General features: G+C 55.5%; 1 protein-coding gene across 4 annotated transcripts in view; it reads left to right on the top strand.

The window, feature by feature from the left end:
* Positions 1-14,645, top strand: part of TIAM1 (TIAM Rac1 associated GEF 1) — a 216,376-nt gene that overhangs the window by 159,094 nt on the left and 42,637 nt on the right. For all 4 annotated transcript variants that reach the window (XM_081137622.1, XM_081137620.1, XM_081137621.1 and 1 more), the window contains 5 exons: positions 2,106-2,252; positions 3,894-3,968; positions 6,661-6,831; positions 9,028-9,132; positions 13,564-13,645. In XM_081137622.1, the coding sequence (XP_080993748.1) occupies positions 2,106-2,252; positions 3,894-3,968; positions 6,661-6,831; positions 9,028-9,132; positions 13,564-13,645 (580 nt within the window). The remainder of the gene's footprint in view (positions 1-2,105; positions 2,253-3,893; positions 3,969-6,660; positions 6,832-9,027; positions 9,133-13,563; positions 13,646-14,645) is intronic.

The following is a 14,645-nucleotide window of genomic DNA, read 5'->3' as shown; positions in this document are numbered from 1 at the left end:
TATTTATCTATGTATAAATAGATATAAAACTATGAGACCAAACAGGCATTTTCCCCTGGACTTTCTGCCTTGAGCACCGTTTATTCAGGGGCCTTGGCCTCCCTTGGTGACGATGGGCGTAGCCGGTCGTGACGCTCGTGGGGCAGCACGTGGTCATTTATCCCTGCGCCCCCTCGCTTCCCTTCGGCGTGGAGAGCGATGGGAATCAGGGAAGGCTGCACACTTGCTGTGGACGCCTGCCTTTAGTTCCGTGGTTGTGCCGCCAGCCGCCCCTTGAGTCTAATCCCAGGCCAGGGCCTGTCCGCGGCGGTTCCCACCGCGTCTGCGCCAGCCTGGGCTTCTCAGGTGCGAAGCTGAGACAATGCAGGGCCTCTCTGTTTTCACCTGGGGCCCAAACGGTCCCCCATAGCCTTGCAGAGCAGCTGTTTGGATCCCCGTTTTTAATGTACGTGGGGATCTTTGCCGGCTGCTCGGGGGGCTTCAGGGGGTCTACACGGTGAATACTGAAAACCTCGGAGGGTGTGCCTTCCACCCAGCGTGCCCACTGCTGGCGCCCCTCTGTGCCCAGCAGTATTTCACCCCCGAGGACACTGCCAGGCGGCTGCCACCCCACGGGGAGCTGCCCGCGTGGGAATTTCCGACAAGTAGGTTCTGAGACCTTCACCTCCAGCAAAAAGGGAGGGTGGGGCACTTTTCTTTCCAGTCAGACTGGCAGCGTCCGGGTGCCCTGCTGAGACGTCCTGGCTGACGCTCCCCACAGTGCCTGGGACGTTGCCTGTGACCTGTAGGCCTGCGTGTCCACCTGGGAAGGACTCTGTGGGGTCTGCACAGAGCTCAGTGTCCACCCGAGGAGTTGTCACAGTGGCAGGTGGAAATTCGGAGTCTTCCTTCTGAAACGCTTGTCTGGGCTGCTGGAACCTTGCAAAAATCTCAGTGGTGTTTAGGTTCCTTTTTCTATTTTTAAACAAATTACAGCTTTTATCTTCCTCCCACCCGAACGTGGGGCGTGGGGGGCTAGTGGGTGAGGGCCTCCCCCCCACGTCCCCAGACTCGCCCTAACTGGTTGACCTGCCCCTTCTGGTGGCAGGAAGGAGGAACCGGAAGGAGAGTGGGAGGGAGGGAGGGGAAAGAGAGAAACATCGATGTGAGAGAGACTCATCCACTGGTTGCCTCCCGCACGTGCTCCAGCCAGGCCCTGGAATCGAACCTGTAACGTGCCCTTGACTGGGAATCGAACCCGAGACCCTTCAGTGCCTGGGCCGACGCTCTGACCACTGAGACACACCGGCCAGGGCTGTTTCTTTTGAAACCCTCACCCAAGGATGTGCTTATTGATTTTACAGAGAGAGACACACAGACAAACATTAGTCGGTTGCCCCCCCATACGCGCCCCGACCGGGGATTGAACCCACAACCTAGGTAGGCACCCTGACCGGGAATCAGACCCACCGGTGGCCGTTTGGTGTACGGGACCATGGTCCAGCCAGCCACTCGGGCCGTCCTGCCGGGTGAAACCCTCTCTGAGGACAGTTCCTGGAACTGCAAACACACCTGTTCCTGCATCCGTGAGCTTTGGGTCGTCTGTGCTCAGCTCTGTCTCGGTTTCTCCGACGGGACTGGAGGGAGAATGGTACCGGAGGCCAGCGGTCACCTGTCCAGTAAGGAAGATGACCTTGTGGGATTCTGAGAAAACCAAATGGAGGGGTCGGTAGTTTGAGGCTTAATGTGGAATCACGGGGACCCACAGGCGCTGTTTTGCCGACACCCGGGCACTGTTTTCCGTCACCGCGCTGTCGGGTTCAGGGTTCGCTTAACGTCGGGCAGGAGTTCAAGCCCGTGGCCAGGACGTCTGACTTTGAGACATGCCACGGGCACCCTGTGCCTGTGCCGTGTCTTTACCGCCGAGTCAGACGGTGGCACATTTGCCCACCTTCACGCTCTGAGCCCAGGAAGGGCCCCGGCTGCCGGGCCGGCGCCCAGTGTGGGTGAGCTCGGTGCTGCTGGTGTGGCGGAGGACCCGTGTGTGAAGGTGGGGCCGTGGGGTCCCCAGGAACAGGCGAGCGGTGCGACACCTCTCCTGTCATGTCCCCGCTTGCCGTCCCCAGGTGGCCGCCCGCACCGGCGAGACGGGAGTGAGACGGCGCACCCAGGCCATGTCCCGGTCCACGAGCAAGCGGAGGAGCAGGTTCTCTTCTCTCTGGGGTCTGGACACAACCTCCAAGAAGAAGCAGGGACACCCCAGCATCAATCAGGTGGGTCCGGGGGAGAAGGCCAGCCCAGGGGCTCCCTCAGCACCTCACTTCGGGGGGTGTGTGCTCACGCGTGCATTTGGTTCTTTACTGACACTGAGTGTTGTCTGAAGTCAGCTAGTTGAGCCCTGGCCAGCATCGCAGTGGTTAGAGCCACAGCCGCTCACCTAGAGGTCGCAGGTTCAATTCCTAGTCAAGGGTGCGCACCTGGGTTGCAGGTTCGATTCCCGCCCTGCCCTGGGGCACATGTTGGAGGCAACCAATCAGTGTGTCTCCCACATCAATGTTTCTCCCCCTCCACACACTTTCTCTAAAAATCAATGGGGAACATGCCCTCAGGTGAGGATTACAAAAGTTACAAATTCAGCTGGTGGACTCAGTGCTTCAGTCGTGCTCGATGCCTCGTGTGGACGACCTGTGCCCCTAACGTTGACCTCTGCTGTGAGCCGCGCTCCCCACCCAGACCCAGGCTCCACCAGCACCTCTCCAAGCCCTGCCTGATTTCAGAGCTACTGGAAGTGCTCGGTCTCTCCCGAGTCTCCCGAGAAAGCTGGGCTTGTGGACGCAAGCGGGCCCCTGGCGGCGTCTCCTAAGCCACCTCTGGCCCTGGATCAGAGACGGCCTCCCGGACGCCTGGTGGTTTGCCCTTGACTTTTCGGGGCTGACGTTACGTGAGCCGTTTCTCTGCTTCCCAGGGTCCCAGGGCGAGGAGCCAGGGTCTACGTGCTCACGTGACTCCCTCTCTCCCGGGTTCTAGGGCTCTCGGTGGCTTACGAGCCACAAGTGTGCCCGTAGACGTTTGCTCACTTCAGGACTTTGAAATGGACAAAAACTGTCTGTTTCTTAATCTCATTTGCTTTGAGGGCAGAAGCTTTTTCCGATCTTGAGTATTAATTATCCTGATGGCGCCTGCGGGTTTGGGAGCCGATGCAGACAGTTTCTCATGTCCACATGTTTAGGTTTTGAATACCCAGTGGTTTCATTACCCTGTTAAGAGTTCAGTCATATCTTTAAGCTAGCGGGATTCGTTCAGTTCCAAGGACTAGACAGGTTTCTATTTTATATATTAAAACAACCTTTTAGATACCTGGCCAGGTGTACGAGTCTCTAGCAGAAATTGTTCATCGTGAACGAGTCCAGTTCATGGCTTTTGCAAGTTTATTTTCTTTAAATTTAGGAGGGTTATCCAGAAGTAAAAGCAGACTTTTTTTTTTTTTTTTAAAGTTTTTATTGATTTCAGAGAGAGGAAGGGAGCGGGAGAGAGAGGTAGAAACATCAGTGATGAGAGTCATTGATCGGCTGCCTCCTGCACGCCCCCGACTGGGAATCGTGCCCACAATCTGGGCATGTGCCCTGACCGGGAATTGAACCGTGACCCCCTGGGTCATAGGTTGATGCTCAGCCTCTGAGCCACGCCAGCTGAGCAAAGCAGACCTTTATTTTAATTGTCAGAGATGCGGGAAGGGATCTAGATAGAGGACTGAGTTCCCTGTGGTCTGTTCCACAGGCTCCTGAGCTTGGACATGATGCTTGCAGATCTAACGTGTGTGAGGCTGGCGCATAGCCGTGCCCGTGATCCTTTCCCTTCCTCTGTGTGTGTGTCCGTGTCTCCAGATTTCTCACACGACGCTCTTGTGCCCGCAGGTGTTTGGTGAGGGACCCGACGCCGTCAAGCAGTCTTTGGAGGGCGTATTCGAAGACACCGTCCCGGATGGCAAGGTAAAAATACACGTAGGCGACTTTTCTAAAAGTGCCACAAATGCATTGCGTGGCACTGTGCCGTGGCTTCTTGGTATCCTAAGGTTAAGTGGACTCCCTCTCAAAAGCTGAAGCAATTAGGCCTTTAAAGCTGGTTGCAGGTCCACAGAGCTTGCAAAGTGTTTAACTTCTAAAATGTGGTGACCAGCCCGGCCGGGCGTGGCTCAGTGGTTGAGTGTCGACCTAGGATCCAGGCGATCAGGGTTTGATTCCCAGTCGGGGCACATGCCCGGGTTGCGGGCTGCGGCCGATCAGTGACTCTCTCATCATTGATGTTTCTCTCTCTCTCTCCCTCTCCTTTCCTCTCTCTGAAATCAATAAAGATATATTTAAAAAAATAAAAATGTGGCAACCACAGGAGTGCTCTGCTGGCCTTACGTTTGCAGGACTGTCATTTGAATGTAAGTTTCCACCCAGAACTTAGGAGGAAACTAGGGTTCTGGAGCTGAACGCTTCGTGCCACTGCTGATCCATTTCCTGTGCACCCCCCCCCGCCCAGAGGTGGGGTTGGCCTCCCTCTCTGCCCACACATGCTGGTTCGTTCCCAGTAATTTCAAAGAACTCTTCTGATCGTAGGTTCTTTTACAGAAACTGCATTTACATGAGCTTCAGTCAGAGGATTACAGGCTTGGTTCAGCCTTGTGCTGGGATTTAAAGGAGCTTTCAAACCACTCTGACTGGAGCCCCATAAAGAATATTGATCCCCCCCCCCCCAGCCACATTTTTTAGCCTCTAAGTAAATGGACATCCTGAGTGTTCAGACCCCAGTTGTGATCCTGGCAGCTCCTACGTTCGGGGTGCTCTGATGTTGCGACTGCGACCTTCAGGGACCCTCTGGTTCTCAGACTCAGAGTCAACGTGGCAGAATTCAGAGCAGCGTCGCCACGCAGCCCTGCACTGGTGGTCAGCCGTGGCCCAGAGCCACGGTCTGTCTGGCTGAGCCCTGAACCAGAGCGCAGTGGGGTGTTCGAGACTGGAGGTGGGGAGAAGAGTGGCTGTGGGCAGGCCTTGTCCCCTTTCGCACCCAGCCTACCCCGGATCACGTCGTCACAGACACAGCGGAGCTGCCTTGCAGATACCCATCCGTGGCTTTCTCTTTGCACGTGTCTGTTTCCGATGGATTTAAATCGCTGTCCCTGTTGCGATTCAGGCACAGTGGCCGTTTCTGAAGGCAGCTGGTCCATCTCGCTCTATCTCGTTACTACCCCGTGTTCAGCGTTGGGGTGTCCTCTCCACCCACGGATGCCGGAAACTGCATGTTTTCCCCGTTGATTTCTGTGTTGCTTTTTTGTTTTTTGTTTCCCCAAGATCCTTCTTTATCCCATGTCTTGGCTGGAATGCCTTGTTCTCAAAGAGCAGTTTAGACGCAGAACGGGGGCTGATCGCGTGCTGAGAGGCCCACGGGGGCCGGGCGGTAGGGTGTCCGTTCTAGTTAGTGGAGGCAGGCCGGTTGCCTTTGGACGGCTCCTTTCCTGGAGTTTGATTTCCCTGCGAAGGCGACGCCGTGTAGAAGCAGAGCTGAACAGGCCTCCGCTGAGTTCAGTTCGGTCGCCTTTGCAGGAAGTGTGTACCCCGCCCCGGGGCCCGCCCGTTCACGTAGAGGGCCTGCGATGGTACCACTGCGGCCTGGGTTTGGAAGCTCGCTTCTTTCGCTGATTCCAGCCTGTTCTTGGGAATCTGTAGATTTTGTGCTTACCAACCAGCGGCCTGGTTCTAAACCAGCCGTCACGGCTGGTTACGTAGCACAAATCGAGACTCAGTGTTACTGTTACGTGGCCGGGATCTGACGTCATTCTTTTTCCGTGTGTTTCAAAGAGATGAGGCTCCTGCTGCTTCATCCTGATGTTTCGCTGGTCCATTGAGTGTTTTCTGCTTTGGCTGTTTAAGTTGCTTTGATGTAACCGGCTGCTGAGCGTGTACCTGAGACACGTCCCTGTCACCCTGTGGGCTCAGAGCCTGTCCTGATCCCCCGGCAAGGTGGTGGGGAGGCTGGAGAGAAGGGGCAGCCTCAGGAGGCCGCCGCTCGGGCCCTCACACAGGGCTTCACTTGGTCCTCACGCTCACCCCGCGGTGCTCCGACGCCACCTGGGAAGTGCGCTGCTCTCTCCCAGGTACCGGAGGTCACCTCCGAGCGCAGAAGTGATGCTGCTGATAATCAGGCCGTCCTCGGGCACCACCTGCCCTTAGCGGCTTCCTCACTGTCGCCTTTGGAGCATGGAGCTCCCAGGGCAGACGTTCCTGCTGTAGGAATTTTCCGCTCTGAGTTTGCAGTGGTTGTGGGAGAACCAAGAGCAGTGAAGCTGAGCTGAGTGGATGGATTAGGTCTCCCTCCCCTCCCCTCCCCTCCCCTCCCCTCCCCTCCCCTCCCCTCCCCTCCCCTCCCCTCCCCTCCCCTCCCCTCCCCTCCCCTCCCCCGTACCCACTCACCTGTAGGTGTCCTAGACCAGGTGTGAGGCCTGAGACCCCGGCCGCCCCGACCAGTACCCCTTTCTCAGGGCTTTCTTCCTCTCCGGGGAGTCCCCTTGACCTTCACCACGGCCCCCACCTGTGCTCTGGGCCCTTTCGTAGGAACAGGTGACCCCTCTACCGTCTGGGGTCTGAGGTCCCTGGACCCCACCGGCTGCCGCTCTCCTGACTTCGTTCCTTGTTGCAGATGGAGAAGGAGATGGGCCTGCCCAGCGTCCACCAGCAGAATCCTGACTGTGACATTTGGGTCCACGAGTATTTCACTCCGTCCTGGTTCTGTCTGCCGAACAACCAGTCTGCGCTGACGGTCGTGCGGCCGGGCGACACCGCGCGGGACACTCTGGAGCTGATCTGCAAGGTGAGGCCCCCGGGTGGTGTCCCAGGGGGAGTGGAGGCACCGAGGAGGGGCTTTCCCGCACACCCGGGGACGCAGAGCCCCGGGGAGGGGCCGCCCACGCAGCTCGGCTTCCTCTGTGACGGGACGTGAGCTGTGGTGGGTTCTTCACCTTTGCGGGGCCGGGGCTCTTTACCTCTTAAGTGGCTTCTTTCGATGTGTGTGTGTGAGTTGTAATACACACATTATGGGCTCATTGTGAAATTCCTTAGAAAACTGAGGTCAGGACAGGCTCTGAGTCCACAGGATGAGTCCACAGACCCTGGAGAAAACACTGTGAACCTCTTGGCCTCAGCCTTCCAGTCAGTGCTGTGCACGTGTGCATTCACCTGGGCACACATGCACACACACGTGCACACAGGTACACACACGCCTACTAAAGAGCCACTGTTCCCACACCACATACTCCCGAGGCCCCGTTTCCACATTGGTGGTGCTTCATGCAGTGTCTGCAACCTGAGGGGTTTCCCCTGTGAACCAGTGACTATTATTGAAATAATTATCGGGATGTTCTTAGTTTGGCCTTAAACATTTATTTTGGGGAGGGCAGGGTAAGTAAAAAGAGTATTAAACTAGTGAAAAATAAACTTCACTGAGGTTGAAATAATTGTCATCAGTAGAGCTTTTGGTGGGAAGAGAGCCTATATTTATGAAAAATGTCAGACGGCCAACGTAAGGAACTCCGGTCTCCATCCCGGGGTCTGTGATGATCGCATCTGTTTCCTTCATTCACTCCTGCTCCCAGCCCTGGGTTGTTTTGGAAGCAAATTCCAGATGTTACGTCTTTATCGACCGTATCTGTAGGATGAACCTTCAGAAGATAAGGGTGGTTTAATAAAATGACCTGACTGCAGCATTTTCTGTGTACGATACATTTCTGTGCTGCCACAGAGGCTTTACTTACTTATTTTATTGATTTCAGAGAGAGGGGGAGAGAGAGAGAAACATCAATGAGAGTCATTGATCGGCTGCCTCCTGCAGGCCCCCTACTGGGGTCGAGCCCGCACCCCAGGCCTGTGCCCCGACGGGCATCGAACCCCGACCCTCTGGGTCCTCGGCTGACGCTCAGCCGCTGAGCCGCGCCCGCCGGGTGCCGCAGAACTTTCCAAGAGCATCTCCTTTCTTCTTCCGTCTCATCTTCTTGAACGTACATCGAGGATTGTTTATCAAACCACGTGGCTGCCGTTGCTTTTTCCACAACCTTCCTTCAAAGATAACTTTTTAGCTGGAAAAACACAGCCGGCTGGTTCTGGGCCACAGGAGGAGGCCCGCAGATCCGAGTCCTCGGCGTTGGGCAAGTCCTTCCCTGCGTTTCCGCAGCTGGACACAGGCCCGTCTCCCCCCCCCCCGGGAGCCTCACTGGGCCATATAAACACGGCCGGAACCCGAATGTCTTGTCTCCACGCGGACTTGCTTGCAAATGAACTGCTAGCAACGGTCCCCTGTTTGCTGTGGTTACAAAAACCACGCCGCCCGGGCGCAGCTTTTTCCTGTCGCTGTCGGCACCGCCAGGCCTTTCTCGTCGCCTCTCTAACCACCTCTGTGTGTTTGGACTGATGTTCAGGGGCCTCTTCGGTCTGATAAATTTTTTTGGTTTTTATTTATCTTTATTGTCGGGAGTATTAGAGACGTCTTCCCCCCCCCCCCCCCCCCATTGACCCCTTTGGCCTGATGGGCTTTGCTGCAAAACCCATGTCACGAAGCTTAAATGGCTCAGGTGGGCGGAAGTGAACCGTGAGGCACCTGTGGGATGTTAGTAACAGGTCCAATTAGAATTACCTGAGGTTTGGGTTTTATTTTATTTTTTATTTTTTAATATATCTTTATTGATTTCAGAGAAAGGAAAGGAGAAGGGGAGAGAGAGATGGAAGCATCAATGATGAGAGAGTCATTGATTGAACCCGCAACCCGGGCATGTGCCCTGACCGGGAATCGAACCCCGATCGCCTGGATCCCAGGTCGACGCTCAACCGCTGGGCCATGCCCGGCCGGGCAAGATTTGGGTTTTAGATGTAAACCTTTGGGAAGCACAGAGCCTTGCGCCCCCCTGCAGGGACAGTCGCTGTTATTCCGGAAGCTCTGTGAGGACATGTCAGCGGGGACCCGGGACTCTGGTTTCCTGCTGAACATTTTCTCTCCATGTCCCTCCTTTTGTCCCAGACGCACCATCTGGACCCGTCCGCTCATTACCTGCGTCTGAAGTTTCTGATCGAGAACACGCTGCAGGTCTACGTGCCGGAGCCCGAGGACGACATCTACGAACTGGTAATGCTGCACTCGGCAGGGGATTGTTATTATAATTCTTAAAAAATACGTTTATATGGATTTTTAGAGAGAGAGGAAGGGAGCGGGCTAGAGACGTAGAAACATCGATGAGAAACACCTGTCGGCCGCCTCGCGCACGCCCCCTCCTGGGGATCAAGCCCGCAACCCGGGCATGTGCCCTGAGCAGGAATCGAACCAGGGACCTCGATGTTCATGGGTCGGCGCTCAGCCACTGAGCCACACTGGCCGGCTGCAGGGGATTATTTTTAAAACACTCGTGTGCTTGTGTGAATGATGGTTGGTGAGGCCGGACAGATTCTGAAATTGATGGAGGTGCCCCCCGTCTGTGCCAGGAGCCACACTGTGCCACCTTGCAGACCTGAGCCCGGAGATGCTCAGACACGATCCCTGGCTTTCCTGGTAGCGTCTCCAGGCTTGGTCTTCGGACTCAAAGATCCGCTGGCTGTTGTCAGAAAAAAAGCACCAACTCCAATCCTGTGTGACTCTCTCCTGCCTGTTGAAACCGATGGGTCGCATCCTGTTGAGCGAAAACGCTGCCATTTAATTCTACGTCCCACCCAGCCTTTTGTATTATATTTATACAGATGCCCAGGACATGCATGTGTGTCTTGAGTTTCACTGCAGGGCTGAGTTCTCTGCTGCTTCCTAATCTGTGGTGTTGGCAAGAAAATGAAGCCGTGATATTAATGTCTAGGGTTTTGTGAAGATCAGAGGTAACGGTTTGCGTAGTGGCTTCTCAGTAAATGGTTGTCAGGGCAATCGCGTTGTGATGTGTTCCTGTTTGTCAGCCAAGTGGTGCGTCTTCAGTTCCAGGAACCTGGGGGAGCAGGGCCCCTCCCTCCTGGAGTTGCTCCCCCCTGTACTGACTCATCCCTCGGGGGGGGGCGCCGGCTGCCGGCAGGGACGTGCCCATGGTTACCGTGTCACCACAGCGGGGTGTCACCGCAGCCAGCAGAACTGAAAACCCGAGCCTGGGGAGTCCCCTGCTGAAAGGGGAAGTGTGGTGAAAATGTGGCAGGAATTTTGTTTTGAATCAACTCTTTGGACGTCTGTTTAATACACAGTGAAGCTCACCGGTGTTCAGCACGCGGCTGAGCGAGTTCCGACAGGAGGGTGCGGTGGTTGTGCTTCCGCACTGCGGTCGGGACACAGAACGTCCCCGTTTTCCCAAAAAGTGTCCCCGGGCCCCTCTACGTGTTTTCAGGGAAATACAAGAAAGGGTTTGTGTGTATGACGCTCCCCTGGTGCCTCCAGGGGAAGAGCAAAGCGCTGAGCCCATGTTCGGCCGTCCCTGAAAGCAGTGGGAGTTCGCAGAGCAGTGGGCACTGGTATTTTACTTTATTTTAGATATGATTTTACAGATTTTAGAGAGAGGAAGGGAGAGGAAGGAGAGAGAGAGAGGGAGAGAAACATCGATCGGCCGCCTCCTGCACGTGCCCTGACCGGGGATCGAACCGGCAGCCGGGCCCCATTGTGGCTGCTCTGGGCTCTGGGTCACGCACACAGATCTCTGCTCCTCTAGAAGCGACGCTGAAGTTTGTGGAGGCAGATATAAGACCGTAAACACGTGTAATATTTTAGGGGATGTTAAGAGCTCGGAAAGAAAAGGTCCTGGCAGAGAGAGATGGATAGGCGGACGGATGGATCGACGCGGCATCTGGAAGCGGCTTCTTGCTCTGCTTTTTCAGACGTGATGTTTGAACGGGGAGAGAGCATGGAGGTGTCTGGGAGGAAGGCGTGTGGGTAGGATCCGTGGGCAGGGCGGGGGGCAGGGGTGGGGGTCAGGGGACTCAGGCGGCGAGGGAGAGGGGAGCAGGCCAGCCGTGCAGGCCTCAGTGAGGAGGAAAACCTCAGGCGAGGAAGGGCGCTGTTGACTCCGCTGTAATAGGCTCGCGGTGCTTGCGTGCGGCCGGTGGACCTCAGGGCGTAAGAGGAGCTGGGACCCGCAGGAGGCAGGTGAGCTGTAGCTCAGGCTGTGGGTGATGGTGGCTCGGCCCAGGGCACCCAGGGAGACGTGGTAGGAAATGGTCTCGGTTGTGTCGTAATTCAGGTACCTGAGTATTATTTTTTTCAAGTCTGATGATCTTTAAATCCGGCTTTTGAGGAGAGAGAAAACACAGAACCCTGCTGATTTGATAAAATAAAGGGCACGCGTGTGACGCTTCCTTGTCAAGGATGTTTATGTATAAAATACTGACTCTCAAAATTTCCAGTTTCAGATATTGTGGGTACGTGGAAAATATATTAAAGCACAGACCCTTCTTAAAATTTACGTATTTCAGTGGTGCTTTTTTATTACGCTGAATGTTAGCCTAAGGAAGTCTTGTGGCTGAGGGGTCTGTCTGTATGACTCTAAATTAACTGTCTGAGATGGGAAAAGTACCCGGAGACTTTGAAACCAGTTACAAAGTAGGGGGCGCACTGGGAAGGACAGGAAAATTCCCCACCAGCCCAGGCCACGGGGGCCTTTGGAAAACCACCGAGACTTTCCCGAGATGGTTAAAACAAACAGTGACCTACTGCCCCCTAGGGGAGGAGCCGGGCTCTTCAGGAAGTTGACAAATCGAAGGCCCAGGACACGTTGGACACAGCGTTTTATGAAGCATTCGGTGGCCTTACGAGACGTGTCACAAACTTCATAATATTCAGTGTTTATAACTTCGGTGACCATGTTTTCTGAACGAAGGATCAGTATTATAACAGATTTCTTCTAATTTCAGAATTTATTTGTATGAAACGATTTCTGAAGTGTAACAATAAAACCCCACAAAGTTACGCCTTTAACACATTGCGTTTGGTGGAAATTGCGCTGCAGGAGGGTTTGCTAGAGGATTGGGCTGCGCGGTCGGGTTCCTGCCTCCACCTCCCTCCCTCGCTCGCTCGCTCTCGCAGACTCTTCTCCAGTCTTCTGAATCCTCAACATGTTCCCCTCGCCCCCTGTCAGATGCCCGAAAAAAGTGGGCAGAGAGAAGCTGGCATCGTTTCCCACCTGCTGGGGTCGAATGGTTTCTGAGTGAATGGGGCAAGTTTAGACCAAGACTCCTTTTTAGTTAGTGCCCTGCAACACTGAATGGCAATTTAAAAATTCCTCGTGAGCCTCTGACACGTTTGTTTTGGAACTTTTATCGTAGATTTTGGAAGTGGCCTTTGGCCTGCGTACATGGGAAGGGATCGAGTCTCAGAGGAGGTGGCCTGGGAGGCACTTCGGTGCAGTGGAGAGACCTGGGCTCAGATCCCCACTCGCCCATCCGGGCTGTGACCTTCGGCAAGACGGTCCTCCCTCCGCAGCCTTGTTCCCGTCGGCTGTAACGTGGGGGCCCTGTCATGTCAGAGAGCGAGTGTGGGGACAAGGGGACGTGGCAGAACCTTCAGAAGTTACTGTCCCTGGTGATGATAGTCCCAGACGCAGAGTGAGATCCATTGTGTTAATGGAAATAAATTTCTGACGTGTTAACTGCAGGTTTCTCTCATCTCTTTGCCTCGGTGTCTCTGGGTTTCTAGAGAGTTGGTCAGCTTAGGTTTTCTAGGTGATGTTGGTACAATCCGGTGGCTGAAAGAGAACGTCTTTGCCCGGCTGGCGTGGCTCAGTGGTTGAGTGTCGACCTATGAACCAGGTGGTCATGGTTTGATTTTGGTTCAGTCCCGGGTCAGGGCACACGCCCGGGTTGCAGGCTCTGTCCCCAGCGGGGGGCGTGGGGAGGCAGCCGGCCCATGACTCTCATCATTGATGTTTCTCTCTCTCTCCTCCCTTCCTCTCTCTGAAATTAAAAAAAAAAAATTGAAAAAGTTTAAAAAACCGGAATGTCCCCTATTTATATAATTGTCCGTTTTCTGCTGTAATTCGTCTCCCTGTCCTGCCCTGAACTTCTGCGGCAGATTGGGGTGTGGACAGAAGGGACAGAGCAGGGAGACCTCCCCCGTCTCCACGGAGCCCGCGGCGGGATCTCGGCCACCTCTTCCTGACCTTTTCATTTTGATATTTATTTAATTAACTAATTTGTTGTTGCAGTGACTTGGTTAATAACACAGAGTGTCAGGTGCTGGGCATTGTATGTAATTCGATGGCTTTATCCACTGGGCTCACCACCAAAAGCCTAATTTCCATCCAACCTGTCCCTGACTTTCATCATTTCTCCCCAGCACCGGCGATTTCGATGACTTCAGGGTTATTTTTCAGGCCCGCGGCAGCCGCAGGGTGAGGAGGCTCCTGGAGTCGCACAGAGAGGCCGAGGGTCCCTCGGAGCGGGAGCCACACGCTGCTGCTGGGGTTCTGAGCGACCCGTAGAAACACGGGTGGGGTGGAAACTTGCTTCCAAGCGTCAGTCGTGAGGAAACAGATTCACAGAACGAGGACCGTTTCTAAAACGTCTGTAACGAAACCTTAATTAGACTCTCCTTTGTCATTTCCAGCTCTACCAAGAAATTGAAATTTGTCCGAAAGTCACTCGGAGGCTCCAGGTTGAGAAGTCGGATGCGGCCGGGGAAAATTACGGTGTGTTTCTCTTCCTTTCGTCTTTGGTGTTTCTCAAGTTAGAGCCAAAAAAAGAGAGGTGACCGCGTGGGTGGGACAGGGCTTCAGCTCCAGGCCTCACAGCTTTAATCACTGGGGCCCTGCTGCCGTTAAGGCCATGGGTTTATGGGGGGCGGGTGATTTTTCATTACGATGGACCCCTGTCATGAAGAAGTTACACATTCCTCTCCCCAACACGTGCAGTATTGTCCCTTCACCCCAAAGAATGTTAGCGGGACTTGGGGTGCTGGGGGGGTCCCAGGACCACCCTCCTGTTCACCGACTCCCGGCGAGGACAGGCCTCTGGACGGGGTCGTGGCGACGACTGTGACTTTCCGAGGACGTCTGAACACGGCGGCAACGTTGAAGCCAGTTCACAGCCACGCGGTGGACCGAGCGCGTGGTCCCCGGGCTGCGCCGGGGGGGGCGGGGGGGGCACCGTTGCCGCCACAGGCTTCCCTTTCCTCCGGGAGCCCCACCGTCGTGTTTCTGTCACTGGTGTCTCCCCCGTCTCTCGCTCTGAGTGTCCGTGTTTCCCGGAACCGGGGTGTGAGTCCTCGTCTGTTGCCGTGGCCGCTCTGGCCCCGCTTTCCGTCTGAGCCACCCCCGCGCGCTCCGCGTCCGCGTGTCGTCTCGGCATTTTCCCTCGGTCTCCGTCGCCTCCCCATCGTCAGGGTCAGGAGCCCCGTCCGCCGCCCCGCCTGGCGCGGGGGGGCCGCTTTGGGCCACCTCGCAGTTGTTGCTGGAGGTCGGAAGGCTCTGTCCCGTTGAGGAGAAAAGGAATCTCGCTCGAGTGCCCGCTTTTTGCTAAAACCACTGTGCCCTTTGGTCTCCTCGTGGGAAGCCGAGGGTTCCCGTGTGTGTGGATGTAGGAGGTGGTCGTCCCCCGGGGTGCACATCGCTGGCACCCAGAGGCTGCCCGGGACCCTGAGCCCAGGGTGTGCGCGGCGCCCACGAGGGTGGGTGTCCTCCATGGGACCCC

The sequence above is a fragment of the Miniopterus schreibersii genome (assembly GCF_964146895.1).
Source record: "Miniopterus schreibersii genome assembly, chromosome: 5".
In the NCBI taxonomy this organism is placed as follows: Eukaryota; Metazoa; Chordata; class Mammalia; order Chiroptera; family Miniopteridae; genus Miniopterus; species Miniopterus schreibersii.
This window is presented reverse-complemented; position numbering and strand designations above follow the sequence as displayed.